This window comes from Mytilus trossulus, chromosome 2 (genome assembly GCF_036588685.1).
Source record: "Mytilus trossulus isolate FHL-02 chromosome 2, PNRI_Mtr1.1.1.hap1, whole genome shotgun sequence".
Taxonomy (NCBI): Eukaryota; Metazoa; Mollusca; class Bivalvia; order Mytilida; family Mytilidae; genus Mytilus; species Mytilus trossulus.
Genome location: NC_086374.1, coordinates 35119465 through 35137970, shown reverse-complemented (window position 1 = coordinate 35137970; position 18506 = coordinate 35119465). Strand labels below are relative to the sequence as shown.

General features: G+C 32.8%; 1 protein-coding gene across 2 annotated transcripts in view; it reads left to right on the top strand.

The window, feature by feature from the left end:
• Positions 1-18506, top strand: part of LOC134707080 (uncharacterized) — a 76344-nt gene that overhangs the window by 47405 nt on the left and 10433 nt on the right. For both annotated transcript variants that reach the window (XM_063566577.1, XM_063566578.1), the window contains exons 21-32: positions 294-440; positions 1642-2600; positions 2967-3083; positions 4755-4892; positions 5117-5229; positions 6037-6139; positions 7490-7643; positions 8817-8996; positions 12619-12754; positions 13725-13925; positions 14098-14325; positions 15077-16022. In XM_063566577.1, coding sequence (XP_063422647.1) covers positions 294-440; positions 1642-2600; positions 2967-3083; positions 4755-4892; positions 5117-5229; positions 6037-6139; positions 7490-7643; positions 8817-8996; positions 12619-12754; positions 13725-13925; positions 14098-14325; positions 15077-16022 — 3422 coding nt within the window. The remainder of the gene's footprint in view (positions 1-293; positions 441-1641; positions 2601-2966; positions 3084-4754; positions 4893-5116; positions 5230-6036; positions 6140-7489; positions 7644-8816; positions 8997-12618; positions 12755-13724; positions 13926-14097; positions 14326-15076; positions 16023-18506) is intronic.

Here is an 18506-nt window from a genome sequence, read left to right as displayed (position 1 = left end):
TGGTTTAATGAAAGGACAAAACCTCTTATATTTATATAAACACATAGATAAAATGTACAAAATTTTGAAATCTAAATATTTCAGAAATATGAAGTATTAAATTAATGTTGTGCTTGTAAACCACACTGACTAACAAGCCAATGTTACCCTGTGGAATTTTCAGTCCACCAAAAGTTGTTGAAGTTGTAGAAAAACAAAATTATAAAATAACAAAGGAGTATAGGGCCATGATCATTCACCATGATGGACAGAAGACAGAGAAGTTTAATATTTACAGTAAATTTTCTTTGCAGAAAGAAAGTGAAGATGTATATAACAATGCCAGATATTTGTTGCTGCTGTTAGCTATATGTATACCATATGTACTGACATTGGTATTCAGTGTCTTGAAGACATTGTTTGGAAATCTTGCTGTCCCAAGCAAGGGTACTATCATTATGGTAAGCTGTTAATGCTTTAAGGGACATTTGTCTTAAAAGTATTGCCTAACTTCTATTAATGCAGTTCTAATTATACTTATAAGAAAGATATTTGGCTATCTCAGTTTTAGAGAAATTTATTGTCTGTGGGTATTCTCTCAAAATTATAAAAAACTTAGATAAAATCTGCAAATATCAAATTGGATTATTTATTCATGATCTAAAACTATCCAATATGACAGGAAACACCAGTTAACTCTGTATAGGGGTTATTATACCATCAGTTATGAAGTTAGCTATATTTCAATCATTTTGTCTCTTCGTTTAAGTCAAATAAACATTTCTGTCACACAACAGAATAAAATTACTTCTTATTTGGTCAGCAACTTGTTGGTAATGTGTTGTAACATGACAGCACTTTACAGATCTTTTTGACACTCACTTCCTGTTTTTTTTCTGTTTTGAAAGTTTCAATATAATAATATAAAAAAAAACATTTTCAGCTCATTTTCTTTAGATCTAGTGAAGCAGCTGGACAGTTATAAGTTAACATATTTGTGTGCATGGAAACCTACTTCTTGTTTGCTCATACTTTGCTGAAGGACGCCTACGGATGCGGGAGTTTCTCGCTACATTGAAGACCCCTTGGTGGCCTTCGGCTGTTGTCTTCTCTATGGTCGGGTTGTTGTCGCTTTGACACATTCCCCATTTCCTTTCTCAATTTTATTTGAATACTGTAAATTCATAAATTATTGCGATGTTTTTATTTTTGCGGAAAATGCAACAGGGTTATCATTGCAATAATTAAAACTCGCATTTTGAAATTTTTACTTTGAATCAAACAGTTTTTTTTGAATATCACAAACATTAGAATAGTCTTAAATGACAAAATTTTAATAATAAATGCACGCAATTATTTCTGAATTTACAGTAACTATATGGGTTATGCCTACTGATCAACATATGCAACTTATTTTTGCCCTCTAATGACAGTCATTAATAAATTTCAGAGTTTTTATCAGTCATCTTGAAAAATTATAGAACAGTAACTACAAACAGGAAGCAATATTAGAAATACAAAATCTACAAATATACCAAAATGTTAAAATTTGCATATAGCTTTACATGAAAGAATTATCTATATGTATATATATATATATATATTTACATCTTTGAGATATTGATGTAGTTTTGTTGTTCATGTCTGAAGTTGATATTTTAGGTAACATTCATGGAATGTGCTCACTCTGTGGGATTGAGTTACCTGGTCTTTAAATATTTAGGAGAAATGCATTCAGCACGTGGGATCATGGTTATGAGTGCAACATGCATTTTGCCAAGCATTCTAAAACCATTTTTTGCCAAAGATGATTCTACCAAAAGAGGAGGTTGTAGTGCAAATTTCAAGAGAATCCTTGGATTTGCAGCAGATTTGATGGCAATTATAGCCCAGATATCTGTTATACCTGTCATCATCAACAATGGATTTCTCTTAGAAATAGATGAACCATCCAAAGATTGGGAGACTGTACTTCAAGTTGTTTTTTGTTTGATTCTTTGTTCATTTTCATGGTGGGAAAATTTTATGGATGATCGAGCATTTGGTTCCAGTCGTAGTCTCCTACAGCAATTTGTGCTGAAGATAAAATTTGATTTACAAGAAAGTCGACCAATTGTTACAGCTGTAACATCATTATTCAAAATAGGTGTTACCATGGCAATGGCTTATGTTTTACGTGATGGAAGAAGTATGGATGTATCTGCAGCAATGTCCACCCTCACTGATGACAGATATGAGAATGTTTTACCTGAAAAAATGTATGGTCATTACAACTACATTAAAGATTACACATCTATAATATGTTTAACAATTGGATCATATCTGGCATACTACATTTCTTACACAATATGTAGACTTAAGATGCAAGTTGTGTCATTTTCAATAGCAGCCTTATTGTCCACTCCAGTTGCTGTAGGACTCGTAGTTCTTGACTGTGAATATCAAATCTTAGATCCCTTCACAAAGGAACAGTTATATTGTCAGCCTCTAAATGCTACACAGTCATATGGGGAACAACACTGGTACCATTTCCTGCTAGGGTTGCTTTGGTTGATGTCAGCCTACTGGATAGCAAAATATATCTGGTTCCCTAAACAAGAAAGATTGGCAAAGATTGATAGGTATGCTTATTTTTTATTGATATTTTTGTGTGTTATCTGTAAATATATTGAGCGATGAATTGTATCCATAGGATAAATGTTTAAATCGTTCTGACAAAATGTTCCTTGAATTAAGGTAAAATGTATTTTAAAAATGTGTTTTACTCTCTTTTAAAAACTTTAATACTATTAGATTTTTTCAATAGTGTGCTGAAAAATAATTAAGTATTATTAGCATATCAATAATTGTAAAAAGACATTCAATATATATGATATGTTTATAAAAGAGACTTTTTCAACAGATTATAAGTAGATTTTCATGATACTGTTATTCAAATTATTTTTAACAAATAACACACTTGTGTAATTATTTATAATATTTTACAGATTATTTGTAAACCCATTGTACTGCAGTATCTTGTTAGAACAACATCTAATTATGAACAGAAGAAGACACAACAAAAGAATTAGAAGAGAGTTTGAAGGTGAAAAGGAATCTTACAGGTAAATACATTAACTTTCTTTAAAACTGTAGAAAATTTTCTATTGAGCGCATTTGTGACTTTAAATCATAAAATTTAATCATTATTAAAAAGAAGATGTGGTTTGATTGCCAATGAGACAACTCTCCACAAGAGACCAAATGGCACAAAAATGTACAACTATAGGTCACTGTAAAAGTTCTATTTTTTCAATTACAGGGGTAAAATAATGGCTCTGATCATGAATTTTGATTCTTTATTTATGTTTTTTTGTGTGTCTCCCAATGGTATAAGCTGTTTTATTTATTAGGGCCCCGACTTTAGTCGGGTCGCCCTATAGTGATCAGTCTGTCCGTCCGTCCGTCCGTCCGTAACACTTTAACTTTGTGTCTGCTCCATATCTAGAAAACCATTATGATTTCATACTTAATACTTTACATGTTTATTAACCACCACCAAAGGGCTTGTCATGATGTATGTACAACTTTCTAGGTCAAAGGTCAAGGTAAAAAAAACTTTGGTTTCAGTTGACAACCCTGTGTCCTGTGGTGATGATCGTGTCCGCTCTATATCTTGAGAACCCTTATGATTTCAAAGTTTATACTTGACATCCATTTAAACCAACACCAGATGGTGTGTCATGATGTATGTACAACTTCCTAGGTCAAAGGTCAAGGTCAAAAACTTTGGTTTCAGTTGACAACCCAGTGTCCTGTGATGAAGATCGTGTCCGCTACATATCTAGATAACCGTTATGATTTTATACTTAATACTTAACAAGTTTAGTAACCAACACCAGAGGGTGTGTCATGATGTATGTACAACTGTCTAGGTCAAAGGTCAAGGTAAAAAAAACTTTGGTTTCAGTTGACAACCCTGTGTCCTGTGGTGATGATCGTGTCCGCTCTATATCTTGAGAACCCTTATGATTTCAAAGTTTATACTTGACATCCATTTAAACCAACACCAGATGGTGTGTCATGATGTATGTACAACTTCCTAGGTCAAAGGTCAAGGTCAAAAACTTTGGTTTCAGTTGACAACCCAGTGTCCTGTGATGAAGATCGTGTCCGCTACATATCTAGATAACCGTTATGATTTTATACTTAATACTTAACAAGTTTAGTAACCAACACCAGAGGGTGTGTCATGATGCATGTACAACTGTCTAGGTCAAAGGTCAAGGTCAAAAACTTTGGTTTCAGTTGACAACCCTGTGTCCTGTGGTGAAAATCATGTCCGCTCCATATCTGGATAACCTTTATGATTTCAAAGTTTATACTTGACATCCATTTTAACCACCATCAGAGGGCATGTCATGATGTATGTACAACTTCCTAGGTCAAAGGTCAAGGTAAAAAAAACTTTGGTTTTAGTTGATAACCCTGTGTCCTGAGTTGAAGATTATGTCCGCTCTATATCTTGGGAACCGTTATGATTTCAAATATTATACTTGACATCCATTTTAACCAACACCAGAGGGTGTGTCATGATGTATGTACAACTTCCTAGGTCAAAGGTCTGTCTGTCTGTTGGTCTGTCCATCGCTTACAATTTTGATTCACACTATATTTATTTACCCAAAGTTATTGACAGCGGAGCCCACAGAGATGGCTTCCATCTCAATGATATCTAGTTAATAGGTCAAACAATGATGTTTCTTAATGGTTTATGCTGTTTTGTTTATTAATAGGTTAAGCAACGATGATTCAAAACATACAGGCACTGATAGATCAAAAATGAAGAAGATACCTCCAATGATATATGCTTGTGCCACAATGTGGCATGAAAACAGATTAGAAATGGTGCAGATATTAAAGTCTCTATATAGGTATGTTATTAAGAAATATATGATACTGCCTTGGTTGTATTAAATAATATCATATATAAGATATTTTACAGTCTTAAAATTATTTTTCTAATCAAAATAAAGGCACACTAATGTAGTTTGTCATGTATGTTGATTTCCTTAAATGAGTGAGTGAAAAAATTATAGAAAAAAATAATTGTTTATATGTTATACATTATATATTCTATGTTATATTGTATGTTCAGAGTTGATATGGACCAGTTTATAAGAAAACAGGCTGTTGATTTGTTCAGAGAACAACACCCAGAAGAAGCAGATGATCTAGATCCAGAGGACTTTGAATATTATGAATTTCAAGGTTTGATTTTTAAACATCATATAATTAAATTTGAATTTCCAAGTTTACATTAAATTTCTTCACAGATGTTTAATGTGGGATCTTATATTTGATATTTCATTGTAAAAATTATGAAAAATTTGTTTTTTACTTTACCGGTACTAAGAAAATTGTTTTTGTGATAATATCCAAACATGAGGATTGTCGCCAAGTATGAAACATTAAGAAAAATAGATAAAAAAGACACAAACATCAATATTACATGTGGCCAATTTACCTTTAAAACTTACATATATACAATTATAAGAAGATATACAAAATGTTATATGATAGCCAATAATAAAACTATCTACCAGAGACCCTATGATGTAAATGGTTAGCAACTTAATGTCACTGTACAACCTTAAACAATGAGCATAAGCCATACTGTATACTATCAAACTTAAAATGCCCCAAAATTACAAATGTAGATCATTTAAAATGAGAAGATTTATAATACAAAACAATAAAAGGAAAACAAACATGATTTACAGCAATAACATATACCCACTGAATAACAGGTTCCTCACTTGGGACAGGCACATACAATGTCGTAACAGCACAACATATTAAAGAACAAACTACAAAAAATAAGTCTACATTAAATTGTTTTTCTCCTTTCTTGCTTTTGTCTGAATTTCGTGATATATTTATTGGGGTTAGCTTTAAATAATTTAGTTGCGAATATTATATCTATTATGTTTTTAAATGTATTTTTTAATGGAATGGACTTGAGCACACTCACATTTTTGATTCAAATTAATTTCCTATCTCAATCCTCACTTTCAGCACATATTCTATTTGATGATGCGTTTGAATTTGATGACGAGGAAGATAGAGTGCCTAATGCCTTTGTGAAACTGTTTATGGAGGTGATGCAAGAAGCTGCAAAGTAAGTTCACAGTTTGACTTGAAAAATGAATCAAATTTCTACCTTGAATTTTGTCGAGCGTGCAACTTTTGTTGCAGAAAGCTAGACATAGGGATAGTGATCCAGCGGCGGTGGTGTTAGCTATCTTCTTAAAAGCTTTATATTTTAGAAGGTGGAAAACCTGGATGCTTCATACTTTGTATATAGATGCCTCATGTTACGAACTTTCCGTCAGTCACATGTCCTTGACCTCATTTTCAGGGTTCAGTGACTACTTGAAAAAAAAGGTAAGATTTTTTGTAATGTTAAATTCTCTCTTATTATAAGTACTGTATTTGGTATGTTCATACCTTGCAAGGTCCTCATGCCTGTCAGACAGTTTTCACTTGACCTCGACCTCATTTCATGGATCAGTGAACAAGATTAAGTTTTGGTGCTCAAGTCCATATCTCAGATACTATAAGCAATAGGTCTAGTATATTTGGTGTATGGAAGGTGTACATGTCCAACTGGCAGGTGTCATCTGACCTTGACCTCATTTTCATGGTTCTGTGGTTATATTTAAGTTTTTGTGTTTTGGTCTGTTTTTCTTATACTATATGCAATAGGTCTACTATATTTGGTGTATGGATTGATTGTAAGGTGTACATGTTTAGCTGACGGGTGTCATCTGACCTTGACCTCATTTTCATGGTTCAGTGGTCAAAGTAAAATTTTGAGTTTTGGTCTATTTTTTCTAATACTATATGCAATAGGTCAACTATATTTGGTGTAAAGAAATATTTTATGATCTATATGTCACTCACAGGTTTTATTTGAAGTTGACCTCATTTTCACGGTTCATTGTTAAGTGTTTTAAAAGTATTTGTGTTTTGGTTTGTTTTTCTTAATTTATAAGCTATAGATCAACTATATTTGTTGTATGGAATAATTGTTAGCTGTACATGTCTGCCTCACATGGTTCATCTGACCTTGACCTCATTTTCATGGTTCATTGATCAATGTTTAGTTTTCTTGGTTAATGTTGAGTTTATGTGACAGTTGTAATAGAAGCTTTATATTTAGGACTATCAACATATCAATGATAAGTAAAGAAGGCGAGACATTTCAGCGTGTGCACTCTTGTGTTTAATTGTTTTACTTTATAAAATAAATGCATTTCAGATACCATATGTATCAGCAAAGCCTAAACAATTGTTATTTAGGAGTAAAAAGTGTTAAAACAACTGCATTTCTAAATTTTGAAGGGATGACAAGGTGGTGCGTATTATACATGGCTAAATACAATAAAATTATTGGAAGACAGTTGCTTTTCTTTTCAAACTTAATTATTTTATTAATTTTTAAGTATCATTTTATCAAATTTTATAGTGCTATCCATCATAAGCAGATCAAACTGGCTACTCCTATGAAGATCCCCTCCCCATATGGTGCACAACTTGTTTTTGATCTTCCTGGGGAAAACATGATGTATGTCCATCTCAAAGATAAGAACAAAATAAGACACAGGAAAAGATGGTCACAGGTATGTAAAATAAAGATATTTACAGATTATATTTATGTTTTTATGCCTCGCAACTGAAAGTTGGGGGCATATTGTTTTACCCCTGTCCGTCCACCCTTCCATCCGTCCGTCCCATTATGTGTATATAGTTATTCGCCATATCTTTTCTGACAGTTTGAATCCTAGGAAGTTTTCTTTTTGCTTTCTGTTTGCACATATATTGGAGAAGTTCATGTGGTCAGGGATTTGATTTTTGATAATTGTTGCTCTTTTGGGAGATAGTTGAACTTTGTCCTTTTTTCACCCTTTACTTTTATAAGAGGTCTGCTCCCATGCTCAACTTTGTGTATTTTAAAATAAAACCTTGCATCTGCGGGGGCATTATTTGTGTCTCCCAGACAGAATAATATCTGGAAGAAAGTCTTAACATTGACTTTGTTATAATACAGTAACTTCTGAGTGGAGTTTTGGGGCATCACTTCAAATTGTCTAGTTGGTAAATAAAATTAAGCACATAAGATGCTACTCCATCCTTTTAAGGTAGATGGGATGTCTAAATTATAATCCGTAGATTTTTTGATAATTTGCCAAATGTAGTTTATATCCTGCTTGTTTAAAAACATTAATAAAAAAAATGGGTCACAGGACTTATTTTCACACTACAGGTTGTGCAAAATTGTCATTAAACAAGAACTACACCATAAAACATGAGAACATAGCTCCAATATTATGCTTTCAGATAAGAAAAAGAAAAACGCGGTAACCGGACTCGTTTTCTTGCTACATTATAAATTGGGTAAATTCCTAACACATTCTATTGAAAAAGTAGCACCATCTGAATTATCTGCCCTTGTATTTGAGTTGCCTCCCCTTATTTGGGAAAGTTGGAAAAAGTTGAATCAAATAAAAAGAAATCATGTTTTTGTAAAATACAACTATAAAAATGATAAAACAGACATTTTCTATATTATAATGAAAATTCTTACACATGAATTACCTACTACTCTCAAAAATTGCTCATTTTATCAAAGGTCTAGACCTTGGTTTCTGGTATTTCAAAATCCAAGATGGAGGAAGACACCCTATCTACCTTAATAAGCTTTGTATTTTCAAATATTTTGGCCTCCAGCATCACTGAAGAGACTGATATATTGTATTATTAAAGATAAGATATAAAGTTTCTTGTTATTGTAGGTGATGTATATGTACTATTTGCTGGGATATCGTATTATTAAAGAGTGTCAAGAAAGGGTACTTGGTGCCTTAGCAGATAATAAAATCAGTGAATTAGCCACATGGGATTACAATAATGCACCTGGCAGAGTTGGCAAGAGTCAGATCTTCAATATACTAGACGATGAAGTGTTGTATAGGGTAAGGATATAATTGTTTTAACCATACAGTCGACTCTCGTTATCTCGAAGTCAGCCGGACCGGAGAAATATTTCGAGATACACATAGTTCGACTCAAACGAAAACCGGAAGTTTGACTGAACAAGGGACACAACTCTTGCCTAGCATGGTAAAGCTAAAATAAATCAGGGTGAATATGGGAAGGGGATCGATATTCTGTCATCAGATCGATGTATTTGTATGTCATGGTCTTTCGTTATTATAAAAACATTGTTTTACTTATTCAATTGTTTCAGTTACAATTGTTTCCTATGGCTTTTATCCGAGAGAGTAATTTCCAATCGATAGTTTCGTTATTCAGGTCGTTTAAAGTTGACAAAATTGTTTATTCTCGGATACAAAAGACTTTAAAAAATTTAAATTCCTCTTCATTTTGTTTTATCTCACTCTTTCTTTTAATAAAAGAAAATACAACAAGATTAAAGACGCCGATTGAGTAATTTTTAGGTGATCATCAACGGAAGTCATAATCCTTACTTTATACACACCCAAGCTCATTAGTGTTAATCACAATTAATTGTTTTGTAAACATTTTAAATACTTTTTCATGAACATAAACAATATATCACTCATTATTTTTAAAAATTCTATATAAGATAATTTTGGGTAAACACTCGTGGAAACAGCATGTCATAAATCAATACAGTGGTCAGTGACTGGAAATTTAATTACACGTGTATTGTCAGATTAACTCTTCAATCCATTTAAATGCCGGAGGTCATGTTTTGACATATGTGTATTAGTTCGAGATAAATAATGAATTTTGAATGGTTTTGTTAACCTTGGGATCGTAAATTTAGTTCGACTCAACCGAAATTTCGACACATCCAATTTCGACTCATCAGGAGTCGAATTACATACATTTATATGGAACAAAGTTCGGGACCACGTGAAAACTTCGACTCATCCGAAATTTCGAGTCAACCGAGTTCGAGACAACGAGAGTTAACTGTATTTAAAATGACTGAAAAATTTGATAAATATTATCTATTCCAGTTAATTATATGAGTACAAGCTTATGTCCTTAAAAAGTTATATAGTAATATTCCATGAATATAAATCTGAAATTGAATTTGGGAGGTCCTGAATTGAAGGCAATTCTATTTTTTAGCTCACCTGGCCTAAAAGGCCATGTGAGCTTTTCTCATCACTTGGCGTCCGTCGTCGTCGTCGTTGTCGTCGTCTGTCGTCGTTAACAATTTTTCAAACATCTTCTACTCTGAAACTACTGAATGGATTTGAATGAAACTTAACATGATTGTTCCTTAGTATATCCTGCACAAAATGTGCGCTTCGATTTTTGATCCGTCAAAAAACATGGCCGCCGTTACTTAAAATAGAACATAGGGGTCAAATGCAGTTTTTGGCTTATATCTCAAAAACGAAAGCATTTAGAGCAAATCTGACATGGAGTAAAAATGTTCATTAGGTCATGATCTATCAGCCCTGAAATTTTCAGATGAATCAAACAAACCATTGTTGGGTTGCTGCCACTTAATTGGTAATTTTAAGGAAATTTTGCAGTTTTTGGTCATTATCTTGAATATTATTATAGATAAAGATAAACTGTAAACAGCAAAAAAGATCAGCAAAGTAAGATCTACAAATAAGTTAATATGACCAAAATTGTCAATTGACCCCTTAAGGGGTTATTGTCCTTTAATGACAATTTTTCACAATTTGTTCATCATATTTGCTAACTTTAAAAAATCTTCTCCTCTGAAACTACAGAATGGATTTGGTTAAAACTTAGCATGATTGTTCCTTAGAGTATCCTGCACAAAGTGTGTGCTTTGATTTTTGATCCGTCAAAAAACATGGCCGCCGTTACTTAAAATAGAACATAGGGGTCAAATGCAGTTTTTGGCTTATATCTCAAAAACGAAAGCATTTAGAGCAAATCTGACATGAGTAAAAATGTTCATTATGTCAAGATCTATCAGCCCTGACATTTTCAGATGAATCAAACAAACCATTGGTGGGTTGCTGCCACTTAATTGGTAATTTTAAGGAAATTTTGCAGTTTTTGGTCATTATCTTGAATATTATTATAGATAAAGATAAACTGTAAACAGCAAAAAAGATCAGCAAAGTAAGATCTACAAATAAGTTAATATGACCAAAATTGTCAATTGACCCCTTAAGGGGTTATTGTCCTTTAATGACAATTTTTCACAATTTGTTCATCATATTTGCTAACTTGAAAAAAATCTTCTCCTCTGAAACTACTGAATGGATTTGGTTAAAACTTAGCATGGTTGTTCCTTAGATTATCCTGCACAAAGTGTGTGCTTTGATTTTTGATATGTCAAAAAACATGGCCGCCGTTACTTAAAATAGAACATAGGGGTCAAATGCAGTTTTTGGCTTATATCTCAAAAACGAAAGCATTAAGAGCAAATCTGACAAGGAGTAAAAATGTTCATTAGGTCAATATCTATGAGCCCTGAAATTTTCAGATGAATCAAACATCCAATTGTTGGGTTGCTGCCACTTAATTGGTAATTTTAAGGAAATTTTGCAGTTTTTGGTCATTATCTTGAATATTATTATAGATAAAGATAAACTGTAAACAGCAAAAATGATCAGCAAAGTAAGATCTACTAATAAGTCAATTTGACCAAAATTGTCAATTGACCTCTTAAGGAGTTATTGCCCTTTAAAGACTTTTTTCACAATTTGTTCATCATGTTGACTTACTTTAAAAAATCTTCTCTTTTGAAACTGCTGTATCAATTTCAGCCAAACTTAGGCTAAATGAGTTTCAGAGTTTCAGAGTATCTAGTATAAATTTTATATTTCATTTCCTTGTATGTCAAGAAACATAGCTCCTATGGCTAAAATAGAACATAGGAGAACATGTTTTTTTTTTGCTTTTGAAGAAAATAGGACGATTCAAAGAACATTTAAATAAATTGAAAAGCCAAAATAATCATTGATGAGAGATTAAACCAAAAAAATTCAGGTGAGCGATTCAGGCTCTTGAGAGCCTCTTGTTTCTTTCTAGAGGTCCTTAAAGATTTTTGGAGGATCTTTATTATACTCTACCTAAAAGAAAGCAGAGGGAGTGTTTATAAAGTGATGCATTTGTCTGCCCATAAGTCAATCTGTCACAACTTTGGTTTTCAGATGGCAATGAAAGTATCACTTAATGACCAAATTAAATCTTTTGAAATTTAAAAAAAAATGTAATGGTCCATGAAACATAATGTTATAACATCTTAATGATTGTGAAGGTAAAAGGTCTACCATGTAGTAAAGATGGAAAATAAAGAAACTGAAGAAGGCCATTGACAGAAACGTCTTAAAGAATGATTCAGTACTATTTGAAACAAGAATTTATTGGATTTTGACATTAGCAGAATGTGACTTGTTGAAAATTCGTTTTTTATTAGGTGCTGACTCATCAGTATAGTTGTATGGGATTTAGTGTAATGTTTAGACCAATGGGAAGCTCAGAAGTAATGTTATATTGAATGCGATACAAGTTTTACTATGAGTCATCAGTTTTATCCTGTCAAATTGTTATATTAATCAAATTGATGATGAAAGTTTGTGTAATAAATATGAACCTTCCATTCAGGCAGAGAATACCTTTATCCTTGCCCTAGATGGAGATGTGGATTTTACACCTAAAGCTGTCAGACTACTGGTGGATAGAATGCAGAAAAATGAAGAACTGGGTGCTGCATGTGGACGTATTCATCCTATAGGAAAAGGTTACTAGTCAACAATAATTTAACTTTGTGTGGTGACTGCTGTATTAAGATTTTCACCATATTGGATACCTCCATATTATTTACTCAGGTTTATAAATTTAAGTGACATAGATAATTTTCTGGACTACTTACATCAGTCTTTTGGATGAAAAGCACATAACCAATATAAATCATGAGAATCAATAACAACATCATATAGATGTGTGACTCATTTCATACAAAATCTAACAAGAAAAAATTGTTATTACAGTAGTCATGAAAAATTCATTGTAACATATGTTGAATTATATTCTTTCTAAGATTTTTTCTGTGAAAATGGCCCCTGCTTGTTATTTTAGCAAAACCTGATGCCAAATATTGTGAACTAGTTCACATTTGTGTTTAGGGCTAGCAGATCCTGCCTCTGGGTTTGGGATTTTTCAGTGTGTTGATGACCCATTGGTCCATTTTCACCCTTTGATTGGGTTTTGTTGTTGACACATTCCCTATTCTCAATTTTGATTAATAAACAACCATACAATCTGGCAACTAATACAAGGTTATTGCTGCATGCCCTTGAAAGTATGTAGTATGTTTCCTTATGAAAATATGAGAGTTATAGTACAACAGACCTGCATTCGTTTTTATGCTCAAGATGCGGCAGAGGGAGCATTAAGTGTTACCCTTGTCTACCTCTTTAAATCTGTACATATGTATGTCCAAAAATTAGTTTCCTTTCTCTTCCAGTCTCATTGGCTTTAGTTTGCCTCAACCAAATGTCATAAAACTTATATATATATAATGCTTAATACCATTACACATAAATCAAGTTGGTGTTTAGGTGGTGTCACTTGTACAGTTCTATAGTTATGTCCCTTTATAACTCTATATGCAAGCAGGTGCGTCACATGGACACATTCTCCATTTATTTAGAATTTAGGCTGTTGGGTAAAGTACCATTATTTTATTATTGAATACATTTTTTCTTCAGGCCCCATGGTATGGTACCAAAAGTTTGAGTATGCTGTTGCTCATTGGTTACAGAAATCAACAGAGCATGTCCTAGGCTGTGTGCTGTGTAGTCCTGGATGCTTTAGTTTGTTCAGAGGTTCTGCACTTATGGATGACAATATCATGAGAAAGTATACCATCAAACCAACAGAGGCTTCACATCATCTTATGTATGATCAAGGTATGGAACTTCATATCTGTTAAAACACACATCAGCCTGGATAATCTCTTTACCATTACAACTGAAAAGAGCTGAGTAATCTATCTATGAAAATATGTTGGTTTACGGTATTCGATTTCTTAATTTGTAAATTGTTTATGAAAACTTACTTTTTTTTATCTTTTTAATTAAGGTGAAGACAGATGGCTTTGTACTTTACTGTTACAACAGGGATATAGAGTGGATTATGCTGCTGCTTCAGATGCCTTTACTTATGCACCCGAAGGATTTGGTGAATTCTTTAACCAACGTAGACGGTGGATGCCTTCAACCATTGCTAATATTATGGACTTGCTGGCTGATGCAAGTAATACAGTGTCTATAAACAACAACATCAGTTGGCTATACATGTTTTATCAAGGTTTGTATGTTTAATAAAGGCAACAGTAGTATACTCCTGTTCAATAGTCATAAATGGATTAAGTAAAAAACAAATCTGGGTTACAAACCAAAACTGAGGGAAACACATTAACTATAAGAGGAAAACAATGAAACAACATAAAACACTGAACTGCTATTATGCCAACATACATAGAAACAGACTTAGATAACACCTGCCATATTCCTGACTTGGTACAGGACATTTAAAAAAAAATGGTGTGTTGAACCTGATTTTATGGCTAGCTTAAACTACCACTTATATGGCATTGTTAAAAATACATAAAACAAGATACTGTCAATTGACAATTTTTTTCTTATATATATAAGTATTTGATTTTTTCAATAATTTCACAATTAAGTTAGAAGTTAAAAAGAAAACTAAAGGATAGAATTAAACCAGTAAGATTATATATGAGACAAGGCATGTAATGTATAAACACATGTTCATTATCATATGAACTTTTTAAGATTATACCTTAAACTATGATTTTGACTGAGTTAGTCAACTTAGTGTGAAACCAGTACAATTTCTACAGTAATAGATTTTAGTCAATGTAATTAAATTAAGGTATCATTAGCTTATCCACATGGTTCCTCAAATTGACAAAAAATATCATAAGGAATAAAAGAGCTACAGTTCCAACACTTTGTTCTACAAGTACATTTATTTGTTCAAGGTGTTTAGGAGGTGTATAATAATGACAGTAATTGTATAATGTATTATCTTTCAGCTGCATTAATGGTGTCAACTTTAATTGGACCTTCCACTGTTATAATGATGATTGCTGGGTCCTATTTAACTGTGTTTAAATTGGACCTTCTGACATCCTATGCCATAGCCCTTACACCAGCATTTGTTTACACCATACTTTGCTTCACAGTGAAAACCAAATACCAGATCATGGTAGCAGAAATCTTAAGTGCCGTATATTCCTTTATAATGATGGTGGTATTTGTTGGTTGTATAATTACAGCTGTCAGGGAAAGTCCGTTTCATCCTAGTGTCATCTTTTTATGCGCAATGGTTTTCATTTTCTTGTTTGCTGCTGTCTTACATCCCTGGGAATTCAGCTGTATCATATACGGAGCTCTCTACTTCCTGTGTGTGCCCAGTGGGTTTTTACTTCTTGTCATTTACTCTCTGGTTAACATGAACATAGTTTCTTGGGGAACCAGAGAAGTTCCCAAAAAGAAAACAAAGGCTGAGAAAGAGGAAGAAGAGAAAAAAAGGATAGAAAAAGAAGAAAAGAAGAAACAGGGTTGGTTTAGTAGATTCATGCCAAAGTTTCAGTTACAAGATCTAAAAGGATTGATGGACATGACCAGAAAGGAAGACAAAAGTGTTGTTCTTTTAGAACAGATGAACAAAAATATGGAAATGTTTATGAAGTTACAAGGTAAAAGTGGAGCTGTACTAGAAGAAGTTAAAGTGGATGAAATAAAGCCTCCAAAACAAAGAAAATCAGTCACATTTGCCGGAGGTAGGTCAGATTCCGACTCAGATGAAGAAGAGAAAGAAAAACGAACAAAAGAAGATGAATATATTTATCAAAAAGAGAAGAAATTGAGAAATGATCTCAAAAATCCCAAATGGTTAGAGCTTAAAGAATTTCAAGTTGGAGACACAATGCAGATGAATAAAGAGGAATTAGATTTCTGGCATAGTTTTATCGAAAAGTAAGTTTTTTGGGGGGTAGTGTTTTTTTACTGAGTCACATTTTTTTTCTCACTGGCCCAGGTTAGGGGAGAGTTGGGATACCACTAACATGTTGAACCCCACCGCATTCTGTATACATGTGTCTATCCCAAGTCAGGAGCCTGTAATTCAGTGTTTGTCATTTGTTTATGTGTTACATATTTGTTTATCATAATTAACTCATAACTACTCAATCAGTGTTAATTTGATTGGGTATTTTCTCTTGTACAGGCTGAAGAAAAACATCGAAATAAATGAAAATTAAAAAGAAATTTATATTTTCTAAAATCTCTTGTTTTCAAGAATGATCAACTTTATCAACCTAAAATCCCAATAAGAATTAAGATCGATTGGAAATTTTTCTCAGCTAAAAACTAAATGAAAATAGAAATGACTCTTTCTGCTAAAAACTCGGCTCGAAACAGGTTTATATAGCTCGCTAAAAGCTCACATACACCTTGTTTTATAGCCTTGTAGAAATACAGCTGATATTTAAAGACACTAAAACAGTATTGTTAATGAATATTATACTGAACGACTTTAGAAACGCAACACTCATTTTTTTTTTTTTTACCAAATCTTTTTTGATTCTCTTACAACTACTTTTCATGCTTATCATGCTTCTTTCTCTTTACAAAAAATCAAAATCTGACTTACCTGTGGTTATTGAACATACCAAAATTTTGGAGTCTCAAGAATTTCTTAAAGCGAAATTTTGGTCCCATGAAAGATTGTTTCAGTTTTTTGCTTTGTGAAACAGTTCTTTCAATCCTTTGCCTTACTTATTTTTTTTAAATGTTGCATCCACAGACACTTGGTCTCAAAAAAAAATTTCCTATATACCTTGTTATATTAAGGTATTAAGGTATATAGGGAAAAAAAAATTTGAGACAAGTGCCTGTGGTTGCATCTCCATTTTGCCAAGTCTGAGAAATAAAAAAAACAAAGAACTGAATTAGCCCTTAAGAATACTGCAAACATAAAAACATAAATGTGCTGCAACCATACCGTATGACTTCAGAAACTTGTTCTACTGTCCTTCCGACAACGATACAAGTAGTCAAGATTTGTTGCTAGCCATTAATGAACAGATCAACGTGTAGTGACAATGAAACATCAACAGAATTTGATTATGCAACGTCATTTGCCAATCATGTTTACGGCCACAACATCAACTGCTAACCAAATTGCAGAGTGCCATTGAGTACAGATTCATGCCATAAATGTTTCCCATGAACTGCATTGCCAAATAATTGACTGAAGGAAAACCTGTAAAGCCCTCAAGTTCCAACCGCATAATTGCCAAAACCAATTAATGGGTTGAACAAATGCAAAATCAGAAGGTGTAAAACAGAACCCCAAAAATGTCAGACAGAATTTGTTGACCTTTCTGTCAATCATTTTGGCATTAGTAACAGGCAGTCATCGCTTTTGACGTTGACACATTCGCTCAAAATAACACAAAAATAATCTAGTGTTGTGTTTCTAAAATCGTTCAGTATATTGTAGATACAGATAAACTGTAAACAGCAAAAATGTTTAGCAAAGTAAGATCTACAAATAAGTTCATGATTAAAATTGTCAATTGAACCCTTAAGGAGTAATGGCATATTAAAGACATTTTTTCACAAATTGTGCATCTAGTTTGTTTACTTTAAAAGATATTCTCATTTGAAACTGTAAAATCAATTCCAGGCAAACTTGGGCTGAATTATCTGAGTTAACAGAGTATCTAGTAAACATTTTGTATTTCATTTCCTTGAATATATCAAGAAACATGGCCACTATGACTAAAATGGGAAATGCATTTTTTTATATGACCGCTTTCAATTTTTCGTCGTATATTGCTATCACGTTGGCCTTGTTGTCGTCGTCAGCGGCAGCCAAATACTTTTAGTTTTCGCACTCTAACTTTAGTAAAAGTGAATAGAAATCTATGAAATTTTAACACAAGGTTTATGACCACAAAAGAAAGGTTGGGATTGATTTTGGTAGTTTTGATCCCAACATTTTAGGAATTAGGGGCCAAAAAGGGCCCAAATTAGCATTTTCTTGGTTTTCGCACAACAACTTTAGTTTAAGTAAATAGAACTCTATGAAATTTTGACACAAGGTTTATGACCACAACAGGAAGGTTGGGATTGATTTTGGGAGTTTTGGTTCTTTCAGTTTAAGAATTAGGGGCCAAAAAAAAGGCCCAAATAAGCATTATTCTTGGTTATTGCACAATAACTTTAGTAAAAGTGAATAGAAATCTATGAAATTTTAACACAAGGTTTATGACCACAAAAGTTGGTTGGTATAGATTTTGGGAGATGAGGTCCCAACAGTTTAGGAATTAGGGGCCAAAAAGTGGCCCAAATTAGTATTTTTCTTGGTTTTTGCACCATAACTTTAGTATAAGTAAATAGAAATCTATGAAATTTAAACACAAGGTTTATGACTTTAAAAGAAGGTTGGTATTG